This window comes from Capricornis sumatraensis, chromosome 4, assembly GCF_032405125.1.
Source record: "Capricornis sumatraensis isolate serow.1 chromosome 4, serow.2, whole genome shotgun sequence".
NCBI classification, from domain to species: Eukaryota; Metazoa; Chordata; class Mammalia; order Artiodactyla; family Bovidae; genus Capricornis; species Capricornis sumatraensis.
The window spans coordinates 87,676,721-87,701,317 of record NC_091072.1 but is presented as its reverse complement, the minus strand read 5'-3'; the positions used below and the strand labels follow the sequence as shown (position 1 = coordinate 87,701,317).

Genomic DNA, 24,597 nt, shown 5'->3' with positions numbered 1-24,597 from the left:
TCTCAAAACTTGAAAGGTATTAAAGTAGAAAGAGACTTCCTGACTTGGAAAATTTCCAAACCCTGCATCTTCTTAATTTATTCAGAAAAACACTTGGGGTCTTCCTGTAATTAAATTTGCTTTTACCCCTTGCTTGGAAATACCACATAAAGGAGTGCTTCAAAGTAACAGATCAAGACCTCAGTAGAAAAGTACTATACCAGTAAACTAACATTTGAAATCCAAGAAAGAGAAGTCAAGAATTTGGTGTTTCCATATTCATCAGGAACGGAATATGAATATATGACTGAATTTAATTAAGAATGTATTCATTTGGGACTTGCAAGTCAAGAAAAAGACATGTTTATATGTTGTGCCAAGTGAATACTCTGATGCTTCAAAATGTAGGTCGAAATAGTTCTCCAAGTTTGATATTTTGATGGCAGTGTGATTTTAAAAAGATAATCTTTTTAAAAGTCAAGAAAAGAGCAGAGACTGAGGTATGCACAGGCGAAGTGGGGAGGTGGCATGGAGGGAGCGGCAGAAAGAATTAGGAGAGCAGGGCGCAGCTCTAGAAACCGTACCTGTCCCAGAGTGGGTCGGCACGCCGCTGTCGCTTCGTACAGCGCTCCTGGAAAAATCATCTACAAATTCCGAGATGGGCCAACGGTGGCAAGACTCCTGAGGATGGAGCCAGAACAGAGAGGAATCTGCTCTCGGTTTGGAGCGAGAAGACGGCCCTTATGGGGAACATGGTGTCTCCTTCCAGGGCTGTAAGCCTCTGCACTCGCTCCCTTGGGTCCCTACTCAGTCAGCCCCAGCCTTGGGCACATAGAGTTGGGGTCGGCCCGTCTGCCCGAAGACCTGCATTGTAGCGTGGTCCACCCAGGACCCAGGAAGCGAGTTTCCTGGGTCGGGGAGGGAGGATCGCAGGCTTCTGCCCCCCACGCGCGTTGCCTCCACCGCAAACTCCGTCTGAGTCAGCCTGTTTCACTTCTGACCTGCTGCCCTCCAGGACCGGCCTGGGGTCGGCGACGTGGGCGGTGTCGCGGGTGGGGGTGATCGTGGGATGCTCCCGGGCAGTTGGGAGCGCCGGGACCCCGAGGCCGGACGGTTACCGCGCTCGCCCGAGGGAAGCGGGGCGGCGGCAGGTCACGCCTCCCGCGCTGCGGCGCACGCGCCCGCCCCAAGCATGGGAACCGGCGGCCCGGGTCTCTCTGGGGCACACGCACGGGCGCACGCCGCTCGCCCCGGGGGCTTCCATCCCTGTCCGCCTGGTGCCGGCGGCCAGTCTCCTCGAGAGCGCACGCCTCCCGGCCGCTGGCTCGCCGCTGGCTGACCAGTCCCCCTTTGGAGTTCAAAATTCCCGCCGCTCCACTTGCACGGCACCGTCTCCCTCGTTTGTTTTTTGTTTTGTTTTTTAAACTTTCACTTCGTTAAGTTATATTGATCCTAACCTCTTATCGCTGATGTCCCTCCCAGGGGAATGTAACGAGAATCCCGGGCGCCAGCGCCGCGATCCCCAGCGCCTGCCCGCCCCTCGCCCACGGGAAACGCCCCGGGGCGGGGCGGGAGGAGCCGGGTCGGCGGCGGGTGGGGCCCGGCGGAGCTGCCTCCCGCGCAGGGGAGCCCCGGGGCTCGCCTCAGCCCTGCAGCTTCTGCCCTCCGGGCACCTGCCGGGCGAGTCCGCGGAGCGGCGGCCGGCGGGCGATGGAGACTGGGAGCCACCGGGCGAGAGGAGGCGGGGTGGGGGAGGCGGGGAAAGCGCGGGGGCGGAGGCTGGCAGGGGGCGCCGGAGGCAGGAGCCGCCCGTGCACACCTCGCGCCCGAGGGTGCAGGAGGCTCTGAAACCTCGGCCGCGCTGCGAGCCTCTAGGGCTCGGGCGGCGGCGGGGAGGTGGAAGGGGGGCGCTGCCGCCGCCGGGGGGCGTCGCCGGCCTCGGCCCCTTTGTTCTCGCGCGCTCCCCCTGGCCGCCCACTCCCCTGCTGTCGTGCGGCGGCGGCTCCTCCCGCCGAGGCAGTCGGGCTCGGCGCCGGGGGCGGGAGGGGGCGGGGGGAGCGCGCCCGCCGCCGGGAGTGGGGGGCGATGGCGAAGCTCCGGGTGGCTTACGAGTACACGGAAGCCGAGGACAAGAGCATCCGGCTCGGCTTGTTTCTCATCATCTCCGGCGTCGTGTCGCTCTTTATCTTCGGCTTCTGCTGGCTCAGTCCCGCGCTGCAGGATCTGCAAGCCACGGCAGCCAACTGCACGGTGCTGTCGGTGCAGCAGATCGGCGAGGTGTTCGAGTGCACCTTCACCTGTGGCGCCGACTGCAGGGGCACCTCGCAGTACCCCTGCGTCCAGGTCTACGTGAACAACTCCGAGTCCAACTCCAGGGCGCTGCTGCACAGCGACGAGCACCAGCTCCTGACCAACCCCAAGGTAAGGACGCCCCAGGAGGATTGCCTCGCTCCTACGGAGATGCTGGGGTTTGGGGGAGCATCAGTGTTAAACCCTGCGCGGGGTGGCTCGGAGTATGCAGACGTTACCAGGAGGCGACAAGGCGTCGCGGACTATGCTTAAACCGGGAGTAAGTACACCGCGGAGCCCGGGGCTCCCCGGTCCTTCAGGAGGGTTTGTGTGCAGCGACCTGTGATACCCGGAGGCTTTCTTTACACACCTGTCTTGCCTGGTCTCAGATTCTGAGGCCTTGGCCCAGCTTCGGTTCGGGCCCTACCGATCGGGCTTTGCAGAGATGCGAGGAGCCGAAAGTTAACTTTTCCTCAGATTAAATCCAGTGCGTAGCGGGGATACCACCAACTCCGGCGCATGGTCAAGGTCCGAGCTCCCATTGGCCGCGTCCAGAACTCGCCTTTGGAAGTTGCAGGGGGTCCTTTAGCCCTTTGAGAGGTGTTAGAGGTTTCCTTACCTTTTCACTCTAGACAGGTGTTTTTAACTTGGGGTACAAAAATGAGCTTTCGTGGGTGGACAAACGACGTGGAATCAAATGCGAAATTCTGTGGAGATCCATCTTGGGCGGGTACTGTGGACTCCTAGTTGTCACGAAATAGATTCTCAGAAGCGTCTAGAGGAAGCCTAGGTTCTCCGTGTGTCTAAGAACAATTGGGAGCCATCTGGGGAACGGTAAAACTTTCTGAAAATAGAAAAGCCTCCGTGAAATGTACCGAATATGCCTACCTTGGCAACTTTTTCCGTTCTCGCAAGCAAAAAAGAAAAAAAAACCTGGTTAGGACTCGAGGGATGGAAAGCAGAGAAAGGGAGACTCAGAAGACCGTTCCCAGTGGAGAAAAAACTTATAAAAAGCAGTGTCCTCAGTCTGTGAACTAGTTGAGCTTTGTAGTACACCTGCTTTTGCAAGAAGGCTTTTCTTTCTTTTGTTTTTTTCTTCTCTTGGCCTTTTTTCACTCTTCTAATTACTTAACTATCAAAGAAAAGGTATGTATCTTCTTTAAAGTTACTGACATCTTCCCAGTTTGTTAGAGCAGTGCTTGAAGATCAAGAAAACTGTCCAAAAGGGAATGAGTCTTGTGTACACAGGAAAACTTTTGTTGCATGTGACAGGATATAATTATAACAATCCAAATCAATATTTTGGATATTTTTATATATCAATATTAAAAATATTGATATCAAATATATCAATATTTTTAAAGTATTTAAAAATAAGCTTATCATTTCTCTGCAGCAAAACTCCCGTTCTTGTCTCCTAAATAGTTAATTCTTGAATTTGGGACATTTTAAAAAGAGAATTCCTTTAAAAAAAAAAAAAGAATGACTTCTCTTAAAAAAAAAAAGTGCTCTTGCTGACAAAGGAAGAGTATCTTAAAAATGAAGATAATAGATGAGTAGTAAGTATAGAAATACAGAATTTAGAGTATAAACTTCAAAGTCTCAAAGAAGCAATCAGATCTCAAAGACAGATGTTTTAAGTTAGGCAGCTCAGTGCTCAGTAATTTCAAAACAAATTGCAAGGCTTTAGGAATGTCACTTTTTTTTTTTCAAGATTAAGCCATTAATATAAAAGAAAGGTGTAGAGCAGTAGTAGTGATTTAGAAATTATATGGTAGTTTAACATTTAGAAAGTGTTATAATTGGTGAAACATTGCGATTAGTTTAAGATTGTGGCTCAGGCACTAATAAATTATATATACATATTCCACTAAGTAGCTAATACCTAATCAAGACTTCGAGAAGACAGAATTTACTATACAAAGAATGCTTCACAGTTTCCAGGTAATTTTGTAGAATTTGGCTGAAAAAGTAAATTTGGATCATTAGGACATACATTATTAGGACATAGGTTGCCCACTCCAGTGTTCTTGCTTGGAGAATCCCAGGGACGGGGGAGCCTGGTGGGCTGCCGTCTATGGGGTCGCACAGAGTCGGACACGACTGAAGTGACTTAGCAGTAGCAGTAGCAGTAGCAGCAGCAGGACATAGATTTCTAAATCACTTGGAAAGAGTGGTAATGGCTTATATGTAATCCTAAAATTTGATCTCTTTTTGTTGCAAATAAGCAGTTTCCTTCCTGTGCCAGTTTGGATCCTGGCAATGATTACTTTGAAGAAATATCTGAACAAAATAAGATTTTTTTAAAGTAAAGCATTAAAGAAATGACAGAACTGGAGAAAGGTACATTAATGTTACAGAAAATGATCCCATTCGATTTAGTCAAGTTTTCCTCAGCCAAAGCAGTATATATCTCTTTATCCAAATTATGATTGCATTGGACCATTTATAGAACATTAGACATGTTCTTTTGGAGTCACCTTTCCACTTTTGAGCAATGAAATGCTCAATTTGGAAATTCTGGTAAGCAATTAGTGATGGAAAAATTCAGTGTAACCAAAATATTGTGCCAGAGCCCATCACATGAGCAGAATGTTTCCACCGTGCCCTTGCAGTTAAGCAGTACCCACCACCAAGGGCTGTTGTATCTTGGCTACCCAGGACTTACCTCTTTATTGAAGGTCTGGGTTCCCCATCCATTCTCTTTGCAGAATGTCTAGATTCCCTACAATGTATTGGATCCTGATCACCTCCAACCTTCTCTGCTTTATGACCCACTGCAGCAAGAAGCCATTTGGGAGATCTCTTCTAGAAAAAGAGAACAAGGGCTTTCTCCTCTCCCACGAGTTTACTACATTAGTTATAGTAAAAAGCAGGGAAGGGGAAAGAATAATGCAAATATATAACTTCTTATGCTGCAGACTACTAAAGAGATAGTGTGAATAAATTTGACCTTTGACTAATAATTTCTTTAAAGTATCTTTAAGTCCTATTCAACTTATGTTTTGAAACGTATCCTTGTTTCCAAAGCAGAAATTATATCCAGTCATGTAATGTAGTTCAGTTCAGTTGTTCAGTTGTATCTGACTCTTTGCAACCCCATGGACTGCAGCATGCCAGGCTTTCCTGTCCAAGCTTACTCAAACTCATGTCCATCGTGTCCATGATCCATCCATCCATCTCATCCTCTGTCATACCCTTCTCCTCCCGCCTTCAATCTTTCCCAGCATCAGGGTCTTTTCCAGTGAGTCAGTTCTTCACATCAGGTGGCCAAAGTTTTGGAGTTTCAGTTTCAGCATCAGTCTTTCCAATGAATATTCAGAACTGATTTTCTTTAGGATGGACTGGTTGGATCTCCTTGCAGTCCAAGGGGCTCTCAAGAGTCTTCTCCAACACCACAGTTCAAAAGCAGCAATTCTTTGGCGTTCAGCTTTCTTTATAGTCCAACTCTCACATCCATACATGACCACTGGAAAAACCGTACTTTGACTAGACAGACCTTTGTTCGCAAAGTAATGTCTCTGCTTTTTAATATGCTGTCTAGGTTGGTCATAGTTTTTCTTCCAAGGAGCAAGCATCTTTTAATCTCATGGCTGCAGTCACCATTTGCAGTGATTTTGGAGCCCAATAAAATAAAGTTTTTCACTGTTTCCATTGTTTCCCCATCTATTTGCCATGAAGTAATGGTACCGGATGCCATGATGTTAATTTTCTGAATGTTCAATTTTAAGCCAACTTTTTCACTCTCCTCTTTCACTTTCATCAAGAGGCTCTTTAGTTCTTCTTTGCTTTCTGCCATAAGGGTGGTGTCATCTGCATATCTGATGTTATAGATATTTCTCCCAGCAATCTTGATTCCAGCTTGTGCTTCATCCAGCCCAGCATTTCACATGATGTACTCTGCGTATAAGTTAAATAAGCAGGGTGGCAATATACAGCCTTAACGTACTCCTTTCCCGGTTTGGAACCAGTCTATTGTTCCATGTCCAGTTTTAACTGTTGCTTCTTGACCTGCATACAGATTTCTCAGGAGGCAGGTCAGGTGGTCTGGTGTTCCCATCTCTTGAAGAATTTTCCACAGTTTGTTGTGATCCACACAGTCAAAGGCTTTGGCATAATCAATAAAGCAGAAGTAGATGTTTTTCTGGAACTCTCTTGCTTTTTCAATGATCCAACGGATGTAGGCAGTTTGATCTCTGGTTCCTTCAAGGAATGTCGTACTTCATGTAATGTAGTACTCAAGTCAGTTATCCTAATTATCAAGTCAAGTCCTAATTATCCACAGGGCAGTGAACTGCTCTTTGAATTGACCACTGCAAAAAAAAAAATCTAAATTTGGGGTCAGCTTCCTCTGACTACGGTTCTTATCACTGAATTATCTCTTTGTGACTAGCTGTTGTGTGTGCTAAGGGTTTTGGTTTTCAACCATGACAATCCATTAGAATCACTGGGGGAACTTTATTTTATTTTTTCAGCAGAAGGGAACACTTTATTGACTTTATTTTTTGCTAACTACACCTCAATTTTTAAAAGGTGCAAAAAGTCGTATGTACTTTTTCAAAATTGTTTTTTGAGGTATGTTAGCAAAAATGTTGGATATCACTGTTCTAGGCTCTTTACAAAAATAATCGTTTCTCTGAACCACACAACATAAAGTAATCTACTTTATACATTGATAGCTTTGATATATTTCTAATAGCCACCTTGGATTTTGATGCCCAAGAACATTCCCTACCAGAAAAGAAAGTAAGAAATTAAATTAAATAAAAATGAATGTATTTCTGTCTGTACTGCCCTCTCCCAGATCCTCATCTTTGAAGACAGAATGATTAACTTCTCTTTTAATGTTAATAGTCTCCAAATTGATAATCTAGTTCTAAAGAACTCATTCTCAAATTCTATAAGTTTAGAGGTAAAAATGTCCTAGAACATAAAAGTTCACATGAATAAATGAAAGTATGAAATGGGTCACCCTGCGTAGAGATGCTCAAATACTGATATTTGGATACATGACCAGCTCTGTTAATATCTGTCTGTAATTCACTGATTCAGCTATGCTACAAAAACCTTAATAACCAAGTGAATCTCTTTCTTGCAAATAGGACAAGAAGCCCCAGCCTTCTTTAGTCTTCTGGCCCAATGGAAACAAGTGACAAGATGGCCTGTCCTCCCATGAATAATGTTCCCGTTTCGTGGTCTTTTCTCACACAGACTACATGGCTTCAAAAGATTCTGGCAATCCTCCATGTTTCCTGTATCTTTTCTCTGTTCAAAAAGGTTATCTGATTGTTCTACCATGCTTGATATGGTCTCTTGGCTTTCAGAACAATGAGCCAAATCCAAGAATTCCACCGAGTTGCAAGGATCAAAATGTTTCTAGCTTTCTTCCTTTATGTATGTATCTTTAGGTCTAACAGCTGGAGCTGATACCGTTCTTCTGCAGTCAGGGACATCAGTTCCTTCCCTTTCTTGCTTTTCAGGTATGGCAGTGATATCAGATGTGGAGAGAGACTGGGTTAACTTACAACAATCTGAATACCAATCCTTCCTCAAGGCCCAGCAACGAAAACAGTACTTCTTGCTTGGAGAGTTAAATTTCTTGTACTCAGTACACTGCCACTCACCCTCAGAGGTAACTTCTATATCAGTATCATCATTTATGGATTTAGGGTCCTCAAGGTCATCATTTTTTCCCACTTCAATCACCTGTTTGTCTCTCACTTTCCCTACTTCTTCACTTGTTTGTTCAGGATCAGCAGCTTCAACTTTTATTCCAACACCAAATTGCTCTGACACTGACTCATTCAAAAACCACAAGTCATCTGTGGTGTCTGAAACAATGGCAGTACCTATATCCTGATTTGTCTGTAAATCAGTTGAGCCATTACTTCTAGGTGTATAGTTATTTCTCAGGTTTCCTAAAAACCACCAAGGCAAACCAGCTACATCCCACTCCTCAAACCTGAGGTCCAGCCTTGACGTCTCTTCTTGAGTTAAATTTGCTACCAAGTCTTCATCTTCTCTAGAATTTCTGCATTTATACTGTGAGGTAGGCAGCGTGGGAATATTGCCTTCTTCAGTTCTTTTCCTGGAATTGGAACTTTCCTCTATACTTTGCTTCAGTTGGTCTTGACTTGGAATATCCATACTGTGCTCTTGTGCGATAGCGAGAGTCTGAGCAGCATCTGTAGTAGCAGTAGCTAATGTGACAAGATTCTTTCTTAGCATATCATAGAGAGGGCTCTTTAACAGTGAACATTTTACCTTGTGCACCTGCTGCTTGCAAAATCTTCAAAAGAGGCAGTTTTGGTTGTACCCGATTGGTTTGTTCTAGAGATCCTGCCAGCACTGTCAGATGCTGAACACTGGGCACAGGTGGAAAATGATGTGATTTTGGCAGTGAAGTGACGTGAAGTCTGCTCATGGCTGTCCCATGAGTCGCTTTCCACTGAGCCTGGCGGGTATGGGGGTGTCACTCAACTGTTCCTAAGGTCTTAGCAGCATTTTGAAACGGCGAGTAGTCTGGGGGAACTTTAAAAAGAAGTTCAGATGCCTGCGTCCAGCCTTTAGAGATTCACACTCGGTCTTTGGTGTGTCCTGGGTATTGGTAATTTTTAAAAAGTTCTACAAGTAAGTCTAGTCTGTAGACGGAGTGAAAATAAACACTGGCTTAGAAAATGTCTTCATCTGTTGTTCAACAAAAGTAAAATAAGAACCCAAAGGATTCATCATGATCAATATTTGTGTGTTTAGGTTAAAAGATGGTACTGATGCTACTGAATATAGAGAGTTGGTATGAAAGGAAGGACTCAAATTCTGAAGGAAAAGAAGAGAATCCTTTAAAATTAGTTTAAATGAAATGAACTTATGGAGTTCCAAACATTTGCCTTTGCCTCATTGTAGATATTGGATGGCCAAGAAAAGATGGATCATTAAAACCGGCCTCTTGAAAAATCAGAGAAAGTAGGTGGTTAGAGGCTGCATGGTTTATTTTTGAGTTTTCTTTCTCTGATAAGAAAAACCTAAGAAGAGAGGGCAAATGTCCATCTCTAAGAAATCAGTGCTACTAAACCCTAAGAGAAATGCGTTGGAAAGAAGAAGAGCTTAGAACAGAACTGGGAGAGGCTTCAGGCTTCAAGAATATCCCCTGAAATTGGATGTGATTAACTCTAGGCCTTTGTGGCTTAGTCACCTTCTTGGTACCCTTCTCATCCATGCTAGTGTGCCCCTTCCCCAACACACACACCCCCTGTATAGACAGTAAGGCCTGCTGGGGTTAATTTCTGAGCTCCATTCTTGGGTCAGATGTTCAATGTGATATACTTTGTGCTCTAGGGAGTCCATCATGTCAAAATTAATAAAAGACTAATCTGAATTGTGACAACTTATCTGTAGCCTTTATTTCTCCATGAAAAAGTGACTCACTGTGGTTGTTTTTCCTCTGGTGATAATATGAAGTAATATTGGGGATGTACATCAAATTTAAGTCCACAAATACTTCTTCAGCATCTGTTATGATCAAAGAACTGGGCAAGAAATGAGAGGATGTACAAAGATGAGTTCATTTGACAAATATTTATTAAGTGCCTGCTTAGGTTCTAGGTGTGTTTCTAGGTTATAAGACTGGAATAGAGATCAAAAGAAGACTTCTGGAGCTTACATTTTGGTGGAGTGACTGACAAGAAATCAGTTCATAATGTAATGAATTGATAATGATAGATGTAATGATAGATGGGCAAAGAAAATTTAAGCAGCATAAAGGTACAGAAAGTTATGGAAGGAATGAGAGCTGTTCTTTTACATAGGATGGCCAGGGAAGGGGGCTCTGATGAAGTGATATTTCCACAGAGACCCAAAGGACATAAGAGGATTATCAGTGGCCTAAGGGACATAGAGGAATGAATCATGTGGCTCTCCAGAGAAAGACTGTTCCACAAGCTGCAGGAACAGCAAGTACAGTGGCACTGAGGCAAGTGTGAGGAATAGTGAGGACGACGGCGAGTGAACAGAGAACAGTGGGGGATGAGACGAGGGTCTCAGAAAACTTTGTAAGGACTTTGGATTCTAGTCTAAGTGTGATGGGGAGTTATTTGACACTAGGCCGGACCAAGATATAATCAGACTTAGACTTTTAAACAATTTGAACGATCCATCTGGATGCTGAGATGAGGATAGAATTTGTATGGGGGGAGAAGTGTTTGTGCACACACTCATGCTCACTTGTGCAAGGTGAGAGCATCAGAGGCAAGATTGGAAACAAGGACTCCAGTAGGACCAACAAAAGGTGGTGGTGACTTAGATCAGGGAGTAGCGTTGGTAAGGCCCACTGATGGACCGGATGTGAGGAATGAGGGAGAGAAAACAAAGATGGCTCCAAGGCCTGTGGCAATCGCAACTGAAAGAGAGCTGGCTTTATCATTATAAATAGAAAAACTGAAGGAGGAGTAATTTTGGAGGTCGGACGCAACTGAGCACGCACACACAAACACACTGCATGAAAAGCAGGTGTTCAGTTTTAGATACGCCTATTGGAGAAGGCACTGGCACCCCACTCCAATACTCTTGCCTGGAAAATCCCATGGACTGGTGGGCTGCAGTCCATGGGGTCGCTAAGAATCAGACACGACTGAGCAACTTCACCTTCACTTTTCACTTTCCTGCACTGGAGAAGGAAATGGCAACCCACTCCAGTGTTCTTGCCTGGAGAATTCCAGGGATGGTGGAGCCTGGTGGGCTGCCGTCTATGGGGTCACACAGAGTCGGACATGACTGAAGAGACTTAGCAGCAGCTGACTTATATTGGAGAAGGAAATGGCACCCCACTCCAGAATTCTTGCCTGGAGAATCCCAGGGACGGGGGAGCCTGGTAGGCTGCCGTCTCTCGGGTCACACAGAGTCGAACACAACTGAAGAGACTCAGCAGCAGCAGCTAACTTATGGGCTTCTCCGGTGGTGCAGAGTCTCCTGCCAGTGCAGGAGACTCGGGAGATACAGGTTCAATTCCTGAGTCAGGAAGATCCCCTGGAGTAAGAAATGACAACCCACTGCAATATTCTTGCCTGGAAAACTCCATGGACAGAGGAGCCTGGTAGACTACACTCCATGGTGTTACAGAGTCGGAATCGACTGAACACCCTTGGAGGCAACTGATATACACGTGAGGATGAATTCTTGAGTTTCTGCCCTCAAGGAGATCATTACCTAGCAGATGAGATAAGAACACAATAACTATCAAACAAAGCAAAACATCATGTTCTACTGGGAGATGCAAAGAATATGATAAACATCTAGAGGGGAATGACTAGGCGGAATGCTTCCTGGAGAAGGAAGCATTTGCCATGAAATTTTGAGAATGAATAGAATTTTTATCTTGGGAGGAAAGTTGAGGAAAAACGAAGAGAACATCAAGGAAGAGAAGAATGCCAGGAGCAAGGCTCTGGAGCTGTGGAGTATGAGGTGTGTTGGGGAACCAGCAGGTAGACTGGTATGGCTGGAACCTAGGGGCCAAAGAGCAGAGGTCTGGGGAAAAGGTGTGCATGCATGCTAAGTCGCTTCAGTCATGTCTTTGCAACCCTAAGGACCATATCCTGCCAGGCTCCTCTGTCCATGGGATTCTCCAGGCAAGAGTACTGGAGTGGGTAGCCATGCCCTCCTCCTGGGGATCTTCCCAACCCAGGGATCGAACCCATGTCTCTTAGTCTCCTGCATTGGCAGACAGGTTCTTAACCACTAGTGCCACCTGGGATAAGGCAGGAGAGTAAATTGGGGCCGGTAATGTAGAGGTCCTTGACAGACAGGGTGGGTTTAGTGAACACTGGGAACCCATGGTAGGAAGAATCTATTCCTATCTATCAAAGATGGTCACATACTAATCCCTAGAATCCGTGAATATCTTATGTTATACAGCAAAGGGGAGTCAAGGTTGCAGATGCAGTTAAATTTGCTAATCAGCTGACCTTAAAATAGGGAGATGTGCTGGTGGGCTCTAGAATCACAAGCACCCTTAAATGTGGAAGAGGAGGTCGGAGTGATGCAATGTGAAGACCACTCAACTGACTGTTGGCAGCTTTGAATACAGAAAAGGGACATGAGCCAAAGAATGCAGGCGGGAAAAGGCAAGAAAATGGATTCTTTCTTAGAGGCTTCAGAAAGGAGTATAGCCCAGCTGGTGTCTTGATTTTAGCTCAGTGAGACCCATTTTGGAATTCTGTCCTCCAGAATTGCAAGTTAATACATTTGTTTTGACCACTAAGTTTCTGCTATAGCAGCAATAGGAAACTAACACAGAAGCCAAGTAAGGCTTTTGAGTAGGTGACTAATATGATTAGATATTTGAAAGCTTGGTCAGATTATGTGCACCTATTACAGCTCTTTGCAAACAATCTACTCTGCAGACTGCTGGGATCTTCCTGTCTGAGAGTACTTAACCATGAGCCACCTCTGGCATCCATTTGTGGATGCTGTTTATGAAGGTCTTAATTATTTGTAAGAACTCTCAAATTATGTATCTTAAACTCTAATCAGAAACTTTTTACTTTTACATGAGAGGTTTGTAATTTCAGTTTAAGTTTTGGGGAAAGTGCATATATTTTCCATTATTACAAACTTACCTCAGAATTATAAAGCTTTTTATAAGTTGTCAGTTTTGTTTATCTGAACTGTTTTTTAACACTCATTTATGAGTGAAGATGTCACTCGTTTTATTTACCTTGGGTTTAAATTTTTTTTCTCTGTCTTAAGCAGAATTTCATATTAACAATTGAGTTCCTAGATAAACAGTACATTTATATTACAATTACCACAAATACTCACAGTATAATACTGAACAGAATGGTTTTCAATATTACATATGTTTCTAAATGTTCCTCATGCTGTGCTTTGGTATTCTCTAAGACACATAAACTAATGTGTAAAAATTTGTAATTTGAGTTGTGGTAATATCCTTTTTTCTTTTAAAATAATTGGTTATAAAATTGAAAACCATATGTTTATTAAATTATTTAAATCTGTGACCATTTTGGTAAATAAACTAATCAAACATTTATTTCATGTATTTGCTTGGTTGGTTAGCAGAATCCAGCAGATTGGGTCACTGAGAGTTCTCTGTACCTTGAAGCAAATGTGAAGAAATATCCATTCATCTACTGATGCAATTGACCAAATAGACTTTGAAACCTTATCTAATGTCCAATATACCAGTTATAATTTAACAACCTTGTAGAAGCACTTGATGTTGTATCTCATTAGTGGAAATTATCAGTCAGTTCAGTTCAGTTCAGTCACTCAGTCGTGTCTGACTCTTTGCGACCCCATGGACTACAGCACGCCAGGCTTCCCTGTCCATCACCAACTCCCAGTGTTTACTCAAACTCATGTCCATTGTGTTGGTGATGCCATCCAACCATCTCTTCAATATATCCTGTAAAATTAAATTCTAATCTCAGAAGTTTAATACTTTTTTCCTGTGTAATAAACACATTTATGTAATTGTTCTTATCGCCACAACTTTATTTTAAGATAATTCTCAAGAATTAAAAGCCAGAAAATAATACTGCTTACTGAGACTAAAATCTTCCATTCTGATTATAATTATCTTCTATTTCCTTTATTACAAGGATAAAAATGGCACAAGAATATCATGTTTATCTCTCTAAAACCAGCTTCTGTTCTAGAATCTTTTGATTCTAGCAATGGTATCATTATTCTCTGGTATTAATACTTTGTCTGATTTTTACTGCCACTGTCCTGGTCAGTTTTCGTTCCAATCCCAAAGAAAGGCAATGTCAAAGAATGTTCAAACTACCACACAATTGCACTCATCTCACACACTAGCAAAGTAATGCTCAAAATTCTCCAAGACAGGCTTCAGCAGTACGTGAACCATGAACTTCCAGATGTTCAAGCTGGATTTAGAAAAGGCAGAGGAACCTGAAATCGAATTACCAACATCTGCTGGATCATTGAAAAAGCAAGAGAATACCAGAAAAACATCTACTTCTGCTTTATTGATTATGCCAAAGCCTTTGACTGTGTGGATCACAACAAACTGTGGAAAATTCTTCAAGAGATGGGAACACCAGACCACCTGACCGAGAAATCTGTATGCAGGTCAAGAAGCATCAGTTAGAACTGGACATGGAACAACAGACTGGTTCCAAACCGGGAAAGGAGTACGTTAAGGCTATATATTGTCACCCTGCTTATTTAACTTCTATGCAGAGTACATCATGAGAAACGCTGGGCTGGAAGAAGCACAAGCTGGAATCAAGATTGCTGGGAGAAATACCAATAACCTCAGATATGCAGATGATACCACTCTTATGGCAGAAAGCAAAGAGCCTCTTGATGAAAGTGAAAGAGGAGAGTGAAAAAGTTGGCTTAAAACTCAACTTTCAAAAAACGAAGATCATGACATCTGGTCCCATCACTTCATAGCAAATAGATGGGGAAACAGTGGAAACAGTAAGAGATTTTATTTTGGGTGGTCCAAAATCACTGCAGATGGTGATTGCAGCCATGAAATTAAAAGACGCTTACTCCTTGGAAGAAAAGCTATGACCAACCCAGACAGCGTATGAAAAAGAAAAGACATTACTTTGCCAACAAAGGTCTGTCTAGTCAAAGATACGGTTTTTCTAGTGGTCATGTACGGATGTGAGAGTTGGACTATAAAGAAAGCTGAACACCAAAGAACTGCTGCTTTTGAACTGTGGTGTTGGAGAAGACTCTTGAGAGCCCCTTGGACTGCAAGGAGATCCAACCAGTCCATCCTAAATGAGATCAGTTCTGAATATTCATTAGAAGCACTGATGCTGAAGCTCAAACTCCAATACTTTGGCCATCTGATACTTTGCCACCTTTCCATTGGAAAAGACCCTGATGCTGGGAAAGATTGAAGGCAGGAGGAGAAGTGGATGACAGAGGATGAGATGGTTGGATGGTATCACTGATGTGATGGACATGAGTTTGAGTAAGCTCTGGAAGTTTTTGATGGACAGGAAGGCCTGGCGTGCTGCAGTCCATGGGGTCGCAAAGAGTCGGACACGACTGAGCTACTGAAGTGAACTGAACTGTTCTGGTCAAAGATATTACAGTTTGCTTTGGTTATTAAGGTATATTTTCACTAATCCCCTTTTTCTAGTTAATTTCTTACTTCAAATCAGTGATTCTCAAAGTGCAATCAGTGGACAAGAAACATCAGCATCATTTGTGAGCTTGTTAGTAATGCATATTCTCAATACCCATCCTAAACCCACTGAATCAGTTTCTGATTTAGTAGTTCTGTGTTGGAATCTAAGAATTTGTATAGCAGAAAATAATTACCAAGCTAATAGGTGGGGAAAATGAAGTAATGTAAAACAGTAAGTTTAGAAGAATGCAATAAAAGAGAGTAAAAAGACTGTAGACAGGTAGAATAAATTTTAAAAAGTAATAATCTACTCAATGTTATTTGGCAGCCTGCATAGGAGGGGAGTTGGGAGAGAATGGATACATATATATGTATTGCTGAGTTCCTTTGCTGTCCACCTGAAGCACCGAAGAATTGATGCTTTTGAACTATGGTGTTGGAGAAGACTCTTGAGAGTCCCTTGGACTGCAAGGAGATCCAACCAGTCCATTCTGAAGGAGATCAGCCCTGGGATTTCTTTGGAGAGAATGATGCTAAAGCTGAAACTCCAGTACCTTGGCCACCTCATGTGAGGAGTTGACTCATTGGAAAAGACTCTGATGCTGGGAGGGATTGGAGGCAGGAGAAGAAGGGGACGACTGAGGATGAGATGGCTGGATGGCATCACTGACTCGATGGACGTGAGTCTGAATGAACTCCGGGAGTTGATGATGGACAGGGAGGCCTGACGGGCTGCGATTCATGGGATCGCAAAGAGTCGGACACGACTGAGCGACTGAACTGAACTGAACTGAACTGAAGCTATTATGATATCATTAATCGTCTATACTCCAATAAAAAGTTAAAAAATAAGATAGAGTTAACCCCAAATTTATAATTATATTGAATAGAAATGGACTAACTCTTCCAATTTAAAGGTAGAGATCACAGACTGGAAAACACTATACAAACATCAATACTTCCATCAAAAAAATGAAGAAAGAAAAACTGGAGTACTTGTATAATATGAAACGTAGGAGACTTTGAAACAAAAACGTGTCACTAGAGCTAAAAAGAAATATAGTTATAAAAGTTAATAAAATATAACAATTCTGTACTAGGATGTACCTAAAATACTAACTCAAAATACATAAAAACAGAAAAGTAAAGCAGAAATATATAGAAATATCTTGAGGGAGAAATATACTTGTCTATCACAATGAGAAATTTTAGGACCTTTCTGTTTCTAACTGATAAATCTCAGACAACAGTAATATTAAGGCACCTCCAACAGATTTGAGTAACATGTTTAACAATGGACCCAAGTGATATTTATAAATTAATATATCCAGTAGCAGCACAGTGCACATGGTTTCAAGTGCCCACATAATATTTCCCAAAATGGATCACATTTGGGCCATAAAGCAAGCCTTAACAAATTTCAAAGGAGTGAAATAATGAACATTATATCCTCAGTGAAATTAAGGTAGAAATGATTAAATTTTACTAAGAGACATAGATAGTATAGGAAGTTCATCAGTAAAAGTGTGAGATTATGAATACATGATACCTGAGCAATTTTTAAGGACTCTCCACACTGTTTTCCATAGTGGCCGTACTAGTTTGCATTCCCACCAACAGTGTAAAAGGGTTCCCTTTTCTCCACACCCTCTCCAGCATTTATTGCTTGTAGACTTTTGAATCGCAGCCATTCTGACTGGCGTGAATTGGTACCTCACTGTGGTTTTGATTTGCATTTCTCTGATAATGAGTGATGTTGAGCATCTTTTCATGTGTTTGTTAGCCATCTGTATGTCTTCTTTGGAGAAATGTCTATTTAGTTCTTTGGCCCATTGCAGAACTGTTTGTAGTAGTGAAAAAATAGAAACAATCTAACTGAATTAATTAGGATATTGGATGGGATGCTTTAATAAGAACCTAACAAAAGTAACCTAAACAAACAAACGAGGAAAGACCTAAGGAAGTACCACATCCTAAGTTGTTCCAGTCGTGTCAGACACTCCCTGGGCTGTAGCCCACCAGGCTCCTCGATCCGTGGGATTTCCCAGGCAAGAAGCTGGAGTGGGTTGCCGTTTCCTCCTCTAGGGGATCTTCCCCACCCAGGGATCAAACCCATGCCTCCTCCATCTAAGGAAGTACTAGGTTTTTTCTTTTGTAAATGTCTGAGCTTGTAAGCAGCCTATGGGGCTAAACCATTCTAATCTGGAAGGTCATTCAAACACCCAGTTTCTTACTGTCTTATTGCTCTTAACATGTCCCTTAACGTGCTTTTCCTAACTTGCATCACATCTGCCTTGTGGGCAGAAAGAAGAATGAAAGAGGAAAAATAAAGGAAAGACAGCTTCCTTTAAAAAAGATATAGTTCAAATATTGTAATGTTTGCCCTTTTAATGTGTACAGTTTTTTGGTATGTTCACAAAGTTGTGCAAGCATCATTGCTAATTTCAGAATATTTCCGTTGCTCCCAAAGGAAATCTCATGCATATTATTTCCCACTCCCAATTCCCCCAACTTGGTTGTGATATATAATTCTTTTTATATATTCCAAAACTTGGTTTACTAGCATTTTGTTGAAGATTTTTGCCTCTATATTCATAAAGTATATTGGTCTGTAGTTTTCTTATGATATCTTTGTCTGCTTTTTGGCATCATAGTAACAGAATGAATTGGGATGTATTCTCTCCTTTTTCTTTTTTTTTTTTTGAGAAGAGTTTATGATATTGCACCATGGTCAAGTGGGATTTATTTTAGGAATGCAAGCTTGGTTAAACATAATAAAATCAATACAGCATGTTAATAGAATAAATGACAGAAATCACATGCATATATATATGCAGAAAAAAATTGACAAAATCCTTTCATGACTTAAAACATCAACAGACTAGGAATTGAAGGGAACTTTGTCAGCCTGATAAAGGGGAACTATGAAAAACCCACAACTAGTATCATACTTAATGATGAAAGACTGAAAATTTCCCTCTGAGATCAGAAACAAGATGAAGATGTCCATTCTTCCTTCTCCTGTTCGACATAGTACTGAGGGGTTTTAGTCAGGACAATTAGGTAAGAAAATGAAACAGAAGACATCCAGATTGGAAAGGAAGAAATAAAACTCTATTCACAAATCACATGATCTTGTATATAGAGACTCCTGAAAACTCCAGCAAAAAAAAAAAAGCTACTGGGCCAAATAAATTTAGCAAGACTTCAGGATATAAGGTCAATGTGCAAAAATCAATTGTATTTTTGTTTTTTTAAAGCTTTGATTTGTAATAGTTTTATTGAGATCTCCATAAGGATACATCCATTTTAGGTGTACAATGTCAGTATTTTTAGTACATGTATAATTGTATTTTATACAGTAACAATTAACAATACAAAATTGAAATTAAGAATACAATTCTACTTACAGTACCATCAAAATAATAAAACAATTAGAAATATATTTGACAAATTTAAACAAACAGTGTAAGACTTGTACCCTGAAAACTACAAAGCACTTGAAAGAAAGAACTAAATAAAGATAACTTTTGTTCATAAATTGGGAAACTTAGTATTGTAATGATGGCAACACTTTCCAAATTGATCTATAGATTCATCACAATTCCTATGAAAAAAAACTCGGTAGGATTTTCTTTTCCAGAAATTGACAAGCTGATCCTAAAATTCAGATACAAGTGCAGAGGACCCAGGATAGTCAAAACAATGTTGAAAAACAAGAACAAAGTTGGAAGGCTCACACTTTCCAATTTCAAAATTTACTTGAAAGCTACAGTAATCAAGACTGTATGGCACTGGCATAAGGAATAGATTCCAAATCTATGGAATAGAGTTGAGAGTCCAGAAATAAATGCATACGTTTATAAGTAATTGATTTTGACAAGGGTGTCAAGAGCATTCAACAGGAAAAAAACAAAGTCTTTTCAACCAGTATGCTGGAACAATTGTATATGCATGTGTGAAGGAGTGAAGTTGGACTTCAACTTCACATCATAATACAAAAATTAATTCAAATCGATGAGAGACCTGAGTGTAAGAGCAAAACTATAAAGCTATTGGAAGAAAACACAGTTGTCAATTTTTGTGACTTTAAATTAGGCACAGTTTCTTAATAGGATGCAAAAAGCACAAGCAACCAAAGAAAAAATAGATAATTGGACATAATAAAAATTTTTTAAATATTTGTGGTTTTGTGCTTTGAAAGATACTATCAAGAAAGTGAAAAGATAACCACAAAATGAGAGGAAATATTTTCAAATTATGTATCTAGTAAGGATTAACTATCCAGGATATATAAAGAACCTATACAACTCAATAACAACAGTAACACAAAAACAACCCAATTTATAAATAGACAAAAGTTAGAAATGGATATTTTTCCAAAGAAGTATACAAATGAGCAACAGGCACATGAGAAGATGCTCAGTATCATTAGTCAGAGCATGCATGTGTGCTAGGTCACAATGTCACGTCCAAAGTGTGCACAGTTGTGTCCAACTCTTCACAACTTTATGGACTGTAGCAACTAGCCTCCTCTCTCCATAGGATTCTCCAGGCAAGAATACTAGAGTGGGTTGGTGTGCTGTCCTAGTCTCATGTCTCCTGCACTGACAAGAAGATACTTTCCCACTAGTGCCACCTGGGAAACCCTCATTAGTCATTGGTGGTGGTGTAGTTGCTGAGTTGTGTCCGACTTTTGCAACCCAAGGCCTGTAGCCTGCCAGGCTCCTCTGTCCATGAAATTCTCCAGGCAAAAATACTGGAGTGGGTTGCCATTTCCTTCTGCAGGGGATCTTCCTGACCCAGGGATTGAACCCAGGTCTCCTGCATTGCAGGCAGATTCTTCACCAACTGAGCTACAATGGAATCCCCCCCCACCCCGCCTTAGTTATTCAGTTCAGTTCAGTTCAGTTCAGTCGCTCAGTCGTGTCCGACTCTTTGCGACCCCATGAATCGCAGCACGCCAGGCCTCCCTGTCCATCACCAACTCCTGGAGTTCACTCAGACTCATGTCCATCGAGTCAGTGATGCCATCCAGCCATCTCATCCTCTGTTGTCCCCTTCTCCTCCTGCCCCCAATCCCTCCCAGCATCAGAGTCTTTTCCAATGAGTCAACTCTTCGCATGGGGTGGCCAAAGTACTGGAGTTTCAGCTTTAGCATCATTCCCTCCAAAGAAATCCCAGGGCTGATCTCCTTCAGAATGGACTGGTTGGATCTCCTTTCAGTTCAAGGGACTCTCAAGAGTCTTCTCCAACACCACAGTTCAAAAGCATCAATTCTTCGGCTCTCAGCCTTCTTCACAGTCCAACACTCACATCCATACATGACTACTGGAAAACCCATAGCCTCGACTAGACGGACCTTAGTCGGCAAAGTAATGTCTCTGCTTTTGAATATGCTATCTAGGTTGGTCATAACTTTTCTTCAAAATCACTGCAGATGGTGACTGCAGCCATGAAATTAACAGACACTTACTCCTTAGTCATTAGGGGAATGCAAATCAAAACTGCAGTAAGATACTACTTTTAGCCCACCAAGTGGCCATTAAAAATTAAAAGACAATAACTTGTGGAGAAAGACAGTAACGGTGTGGAGAAATTAGAATCCTCATACATTGTTGATAAGAATGTAAAAGATTTGTAGCTGCTTTGGAAAACAGTTGACAGTTCCTCGAAAAGTTGAACAGAATTACCATTGGACCCAGCAACTCCATTCCTAGATATATACCCAAGAGAAATGAAAACACATGTCCACACAAAAACTTGTACATGACTATTCATAGTAGCATTATTCTTAATAACCAAAAAGTGTAAATAATTCATATGTCCGTCAACTGATGAATGGACAAATAAAATGTGCTATATTCATGCAAGGAATTTTATTTGGCTATAAGAAGGACAGTAAAGAATATGCCTGCAATGCAGGAGACCCAGGTTCAATCCCTGGATGGGGAAGATCCCCTGGAGAGGGGAATGGCTACCCATGCCAGTATTCTTGCCTGGAGAATCCCCCGGACAAAGGAGATGGCACGCTACAGTCCATAGGGTCACATAGGGTCAGACATGACTGAAGCAACTAAGCATGCATGCTCAATGTTTATCTGTTAATCCCAAATTCCTAATTTATCCCTCCCCCCTCCCCCTGAGGTAGGATTTCTACTCCTAAGAGTCAATGCCACACTTGTTAGCAAAATTTAATGAGCATTGTATATAGTGATTAAAAAAAAATGGGAGATGATGTCTGTTGATTAAAGAAGGTGAAATAGATGAAGATGCAGCCAAGAAGCACTGTCATCAAAAAGGATAATGCAGGGTATACTCGCTAATAGTGAATGAGGGAAGCAAATGCGAAATACAGTTTTTACTTTTATTTAATTTGTGGGAAACTGTTGGGGAGGGGAGCAAAGGAGAAAGTCCAGTGGTAGGAGTTCTGGGTGGTAGGAGTCCAGGAGATTTTTTGTTGTTTTTTTAAATTAATTTTTATCGAAGTGTAGTTGCTTTAGAGGACTTCAGCAGTAAAGAATCTGCCTGCAATGCAGGAGATGCAGATTCGATCCCTGGTCGGGAAGATCCCCTGGAGGAAGGCATGGCAACTCACTCCAGTATTCTTGCCTGGAGAACCCATGGATAGAGAAGCCTGGAGGGCGACATACAGTCCACAGGGTCGAAAAGGACTGGGCAACACTGAAGCGCCTGAGCGCACACACACGCAGAGTTACTTTACAGTGTCGTGTTAGTTTCTGCTGTACAGAATCCACTATATGCATACAAATGCCCCCTCTTGTCTTAGATTTCCTTCCTGCTCATTTCACCAGAGCATTGAGTCGCGTTCTCCATGCCGTGTGGTAGGTTCCCATTAGTTATCCATTTTATGCATAGTGGTGTGTACATATCAATCCCAGTCTCCCAATTCATCCCACCTCGCCTTTGCCCTTTGATATCCATATGTTTGTTCTCTCTGTCTTCATCTTTATTTCTGCTTTGCAAATTAAGTTCATCTGTGTCCGTTTTTCTAGATTCTACACATATAGGTGATATTATACGATATTTGTTTTTCTCTTTCGGACTTACTTCACTCAGTATGACAGTCTCTCAGTCTGTCCACATCTCTGCAAATGGCACAGTCTCATTGTTTCTAATGACCGAGTAATACAATTCCATTGTGTCTATGTACCGCATCGTCTTTATCCACTCCTCTGTTGATGAATATTTAGGTTGCTTTCACATCCTGGCTATCATAAATAGTGCCACAGTGAACTTTGAAGTACATGCATCTTTTTGACTTACGGATTTTCCTCTAGGTTTATGTCCAGAAGTGGGTTTTCTAGGTCATCTGGTAGTTCTGTTTTCCCTGGAGCTCCTGTAGGTAGTGCCCTGCCACCCGTAGGCACACACAGAAAGAAGCTCCTGTGGCAGACCCCCCTGTCTCCATGCACACCCTCCAACAATGGCCCCTTGCCTCTCTAGTGGGAGGCTTCTTCCCGGACTCCCTCATTTGTGGTGCTCTAGAACCTAGCCCCTTCAAGCCATCTTCACACAGTGAACCCCAGTCCTCCCCCTGGCATCTGACCTTCGAAGCTGAGCCTCAGTACTCAGCCCCCACCCGCTCCACTGGGCGAGGGGACAAGCTTCTCAGGCTGGGAAGTGTGGGTCAGCACCCACGCTCTATGCAGGTCTCTCTCTGCTTTGCCCTCAGCACACTTGCTGCTGCGCTCTCCTCCAAGACTCCAAAGCTCCCTCTCTGTCCCCACCAGTGAGGGGACTTCCCAGTGTGTGGAAACCTTTCCTCCTTCACATCGCCCTCCCAAAGGTGCAGATCCCATCCCAATTTCTTTCTCTGTCTTTTTTTTTTTTTCTTTTGTCTTACCCAGTTACTTGGAGATTTTCTCTTTTGAAAGTCTGAGGACTTCTGCCAGTGTTCAGCAGATGTTCTGTGAGAGTCGTTACACACGTAGATATATTTTGATGTATCTGTAGGGGAGAAGGTGAGCTCCATATCATACACCTCTGCTATTTTGATCTGATCTCTGAATGTTATGTATTTTTAAATAGTAATTTTCCAAATAAAATTTATTGGCAAAATACTCAAAATTATTCTGAAAATATTTAATTAAAAATTATAATTTTGATGGGATGAACTTTTAATTTACAAAAACTGTGAAAATCCTAAAAATATAGGTAAGTATTTACATAATTTTGTCACTGGACAAAGCCTTTTAAAGCAAGAGCAAATATGAAATAATACACTTTTTTAATAACACAGTAAGAAAAAAGTTAACATATTTTTCAAAAATATTAAAATTGAAAAAAAATGACCAATTTGGAAGAATATTTGCACTATGGTAGAGCAGTGATTCAAAACTCATTACGTGAAGAGCTTTTGGCAATAAATGGCTTTCTCTTCAGTGGGAGACTTACAGATGTGATGGTTAATTTCCTGTGTCAACTTAACTGGGCTAAAGGATGTCCAGATATTTGTAAACCGTTATTTCTGTAATGAGAGACATTCCAGAAATATTGCTGTAAAATGAATTCTCTGAGGACTTCACTGGCGTCCATTGGTTAGGATTCCGGGCTTCCACTGCTAGAGGCGCGGGTTTGATACCTGGTGGGTGAACTGAGATCCTGTATGCTGCATGGTGTGGTTAAGAAACAAAACCAGAACAAGTTGCCTGTTATTCTATACTGATTCCTGAATACTTGGATGAAATACTATGCTAGTAGATTTGAAACCATAGGATGATATGGTGATTCTCTAGGATAATACAAACTTCCAAACTAAAACAACCTAGTAATGATTTTTTCTTTTTCAAAGTAGACCAGTTACTAGGGAGGAAATAGAAAAAGATCTCAATAGAACTACAAGAGGACTCCTCTGTCCCAATCCCTTTTGGCATCCAGAGACAACTATATTTCACTTTTCTCTTTTTCCATTGTTTAAATCCATGTTCGAACAATAGTCTCTCCACTGTATATATTTTAGACAATCACCTGCCAATGGTTGAATCTGAGCATTTAACTTTCTTACACCATCCCAGTCCATCTCATTTTTCAGCCATTCATCCCTCAGATATCATAGTTTTGGGCCAAATTAACATGGAGTACTTAACATTATTTTAACTACATAACGTTCATTTTTATTGCTACTTTTTCTTTATGCTAATAACCATACTCTTAATATTTTCTTACTTCCTTATGTA

General features: G+C 42.0%; 1 protein-coding gene and 1 pseudogene across 1 annotated transcript in view; one reads left to right on the top strand and one right to left on the bottom strand.

Moving 5' to 3' along the window:
• The first annotated feature begins 2,064 nt into the window (after positions 1–2,064).
• Positions 2,065–24,597, top strand: part of KCNMB4 (potassium calcium-activated channel subfamily M regulatory beta subunit 4) — a 75,002-nt gene continuing 52,469 nt past the window's right edge. Inside the window, exon 1 of the mRNA XM_068971733.1 lies at positions 2,065–2,400. Within this exon, the coding sequence (XP_068827834.1) occupies positions 2,065–2,400 (336 nt within the window). The remainder of the gene's footprint in view (positions 2,401–24,597) is intronic.
• LOC138077964 (protein Mdm4 pseudogene) lies at positions 7,321–23,220 on the bottom strand (annotated as a pseudogene).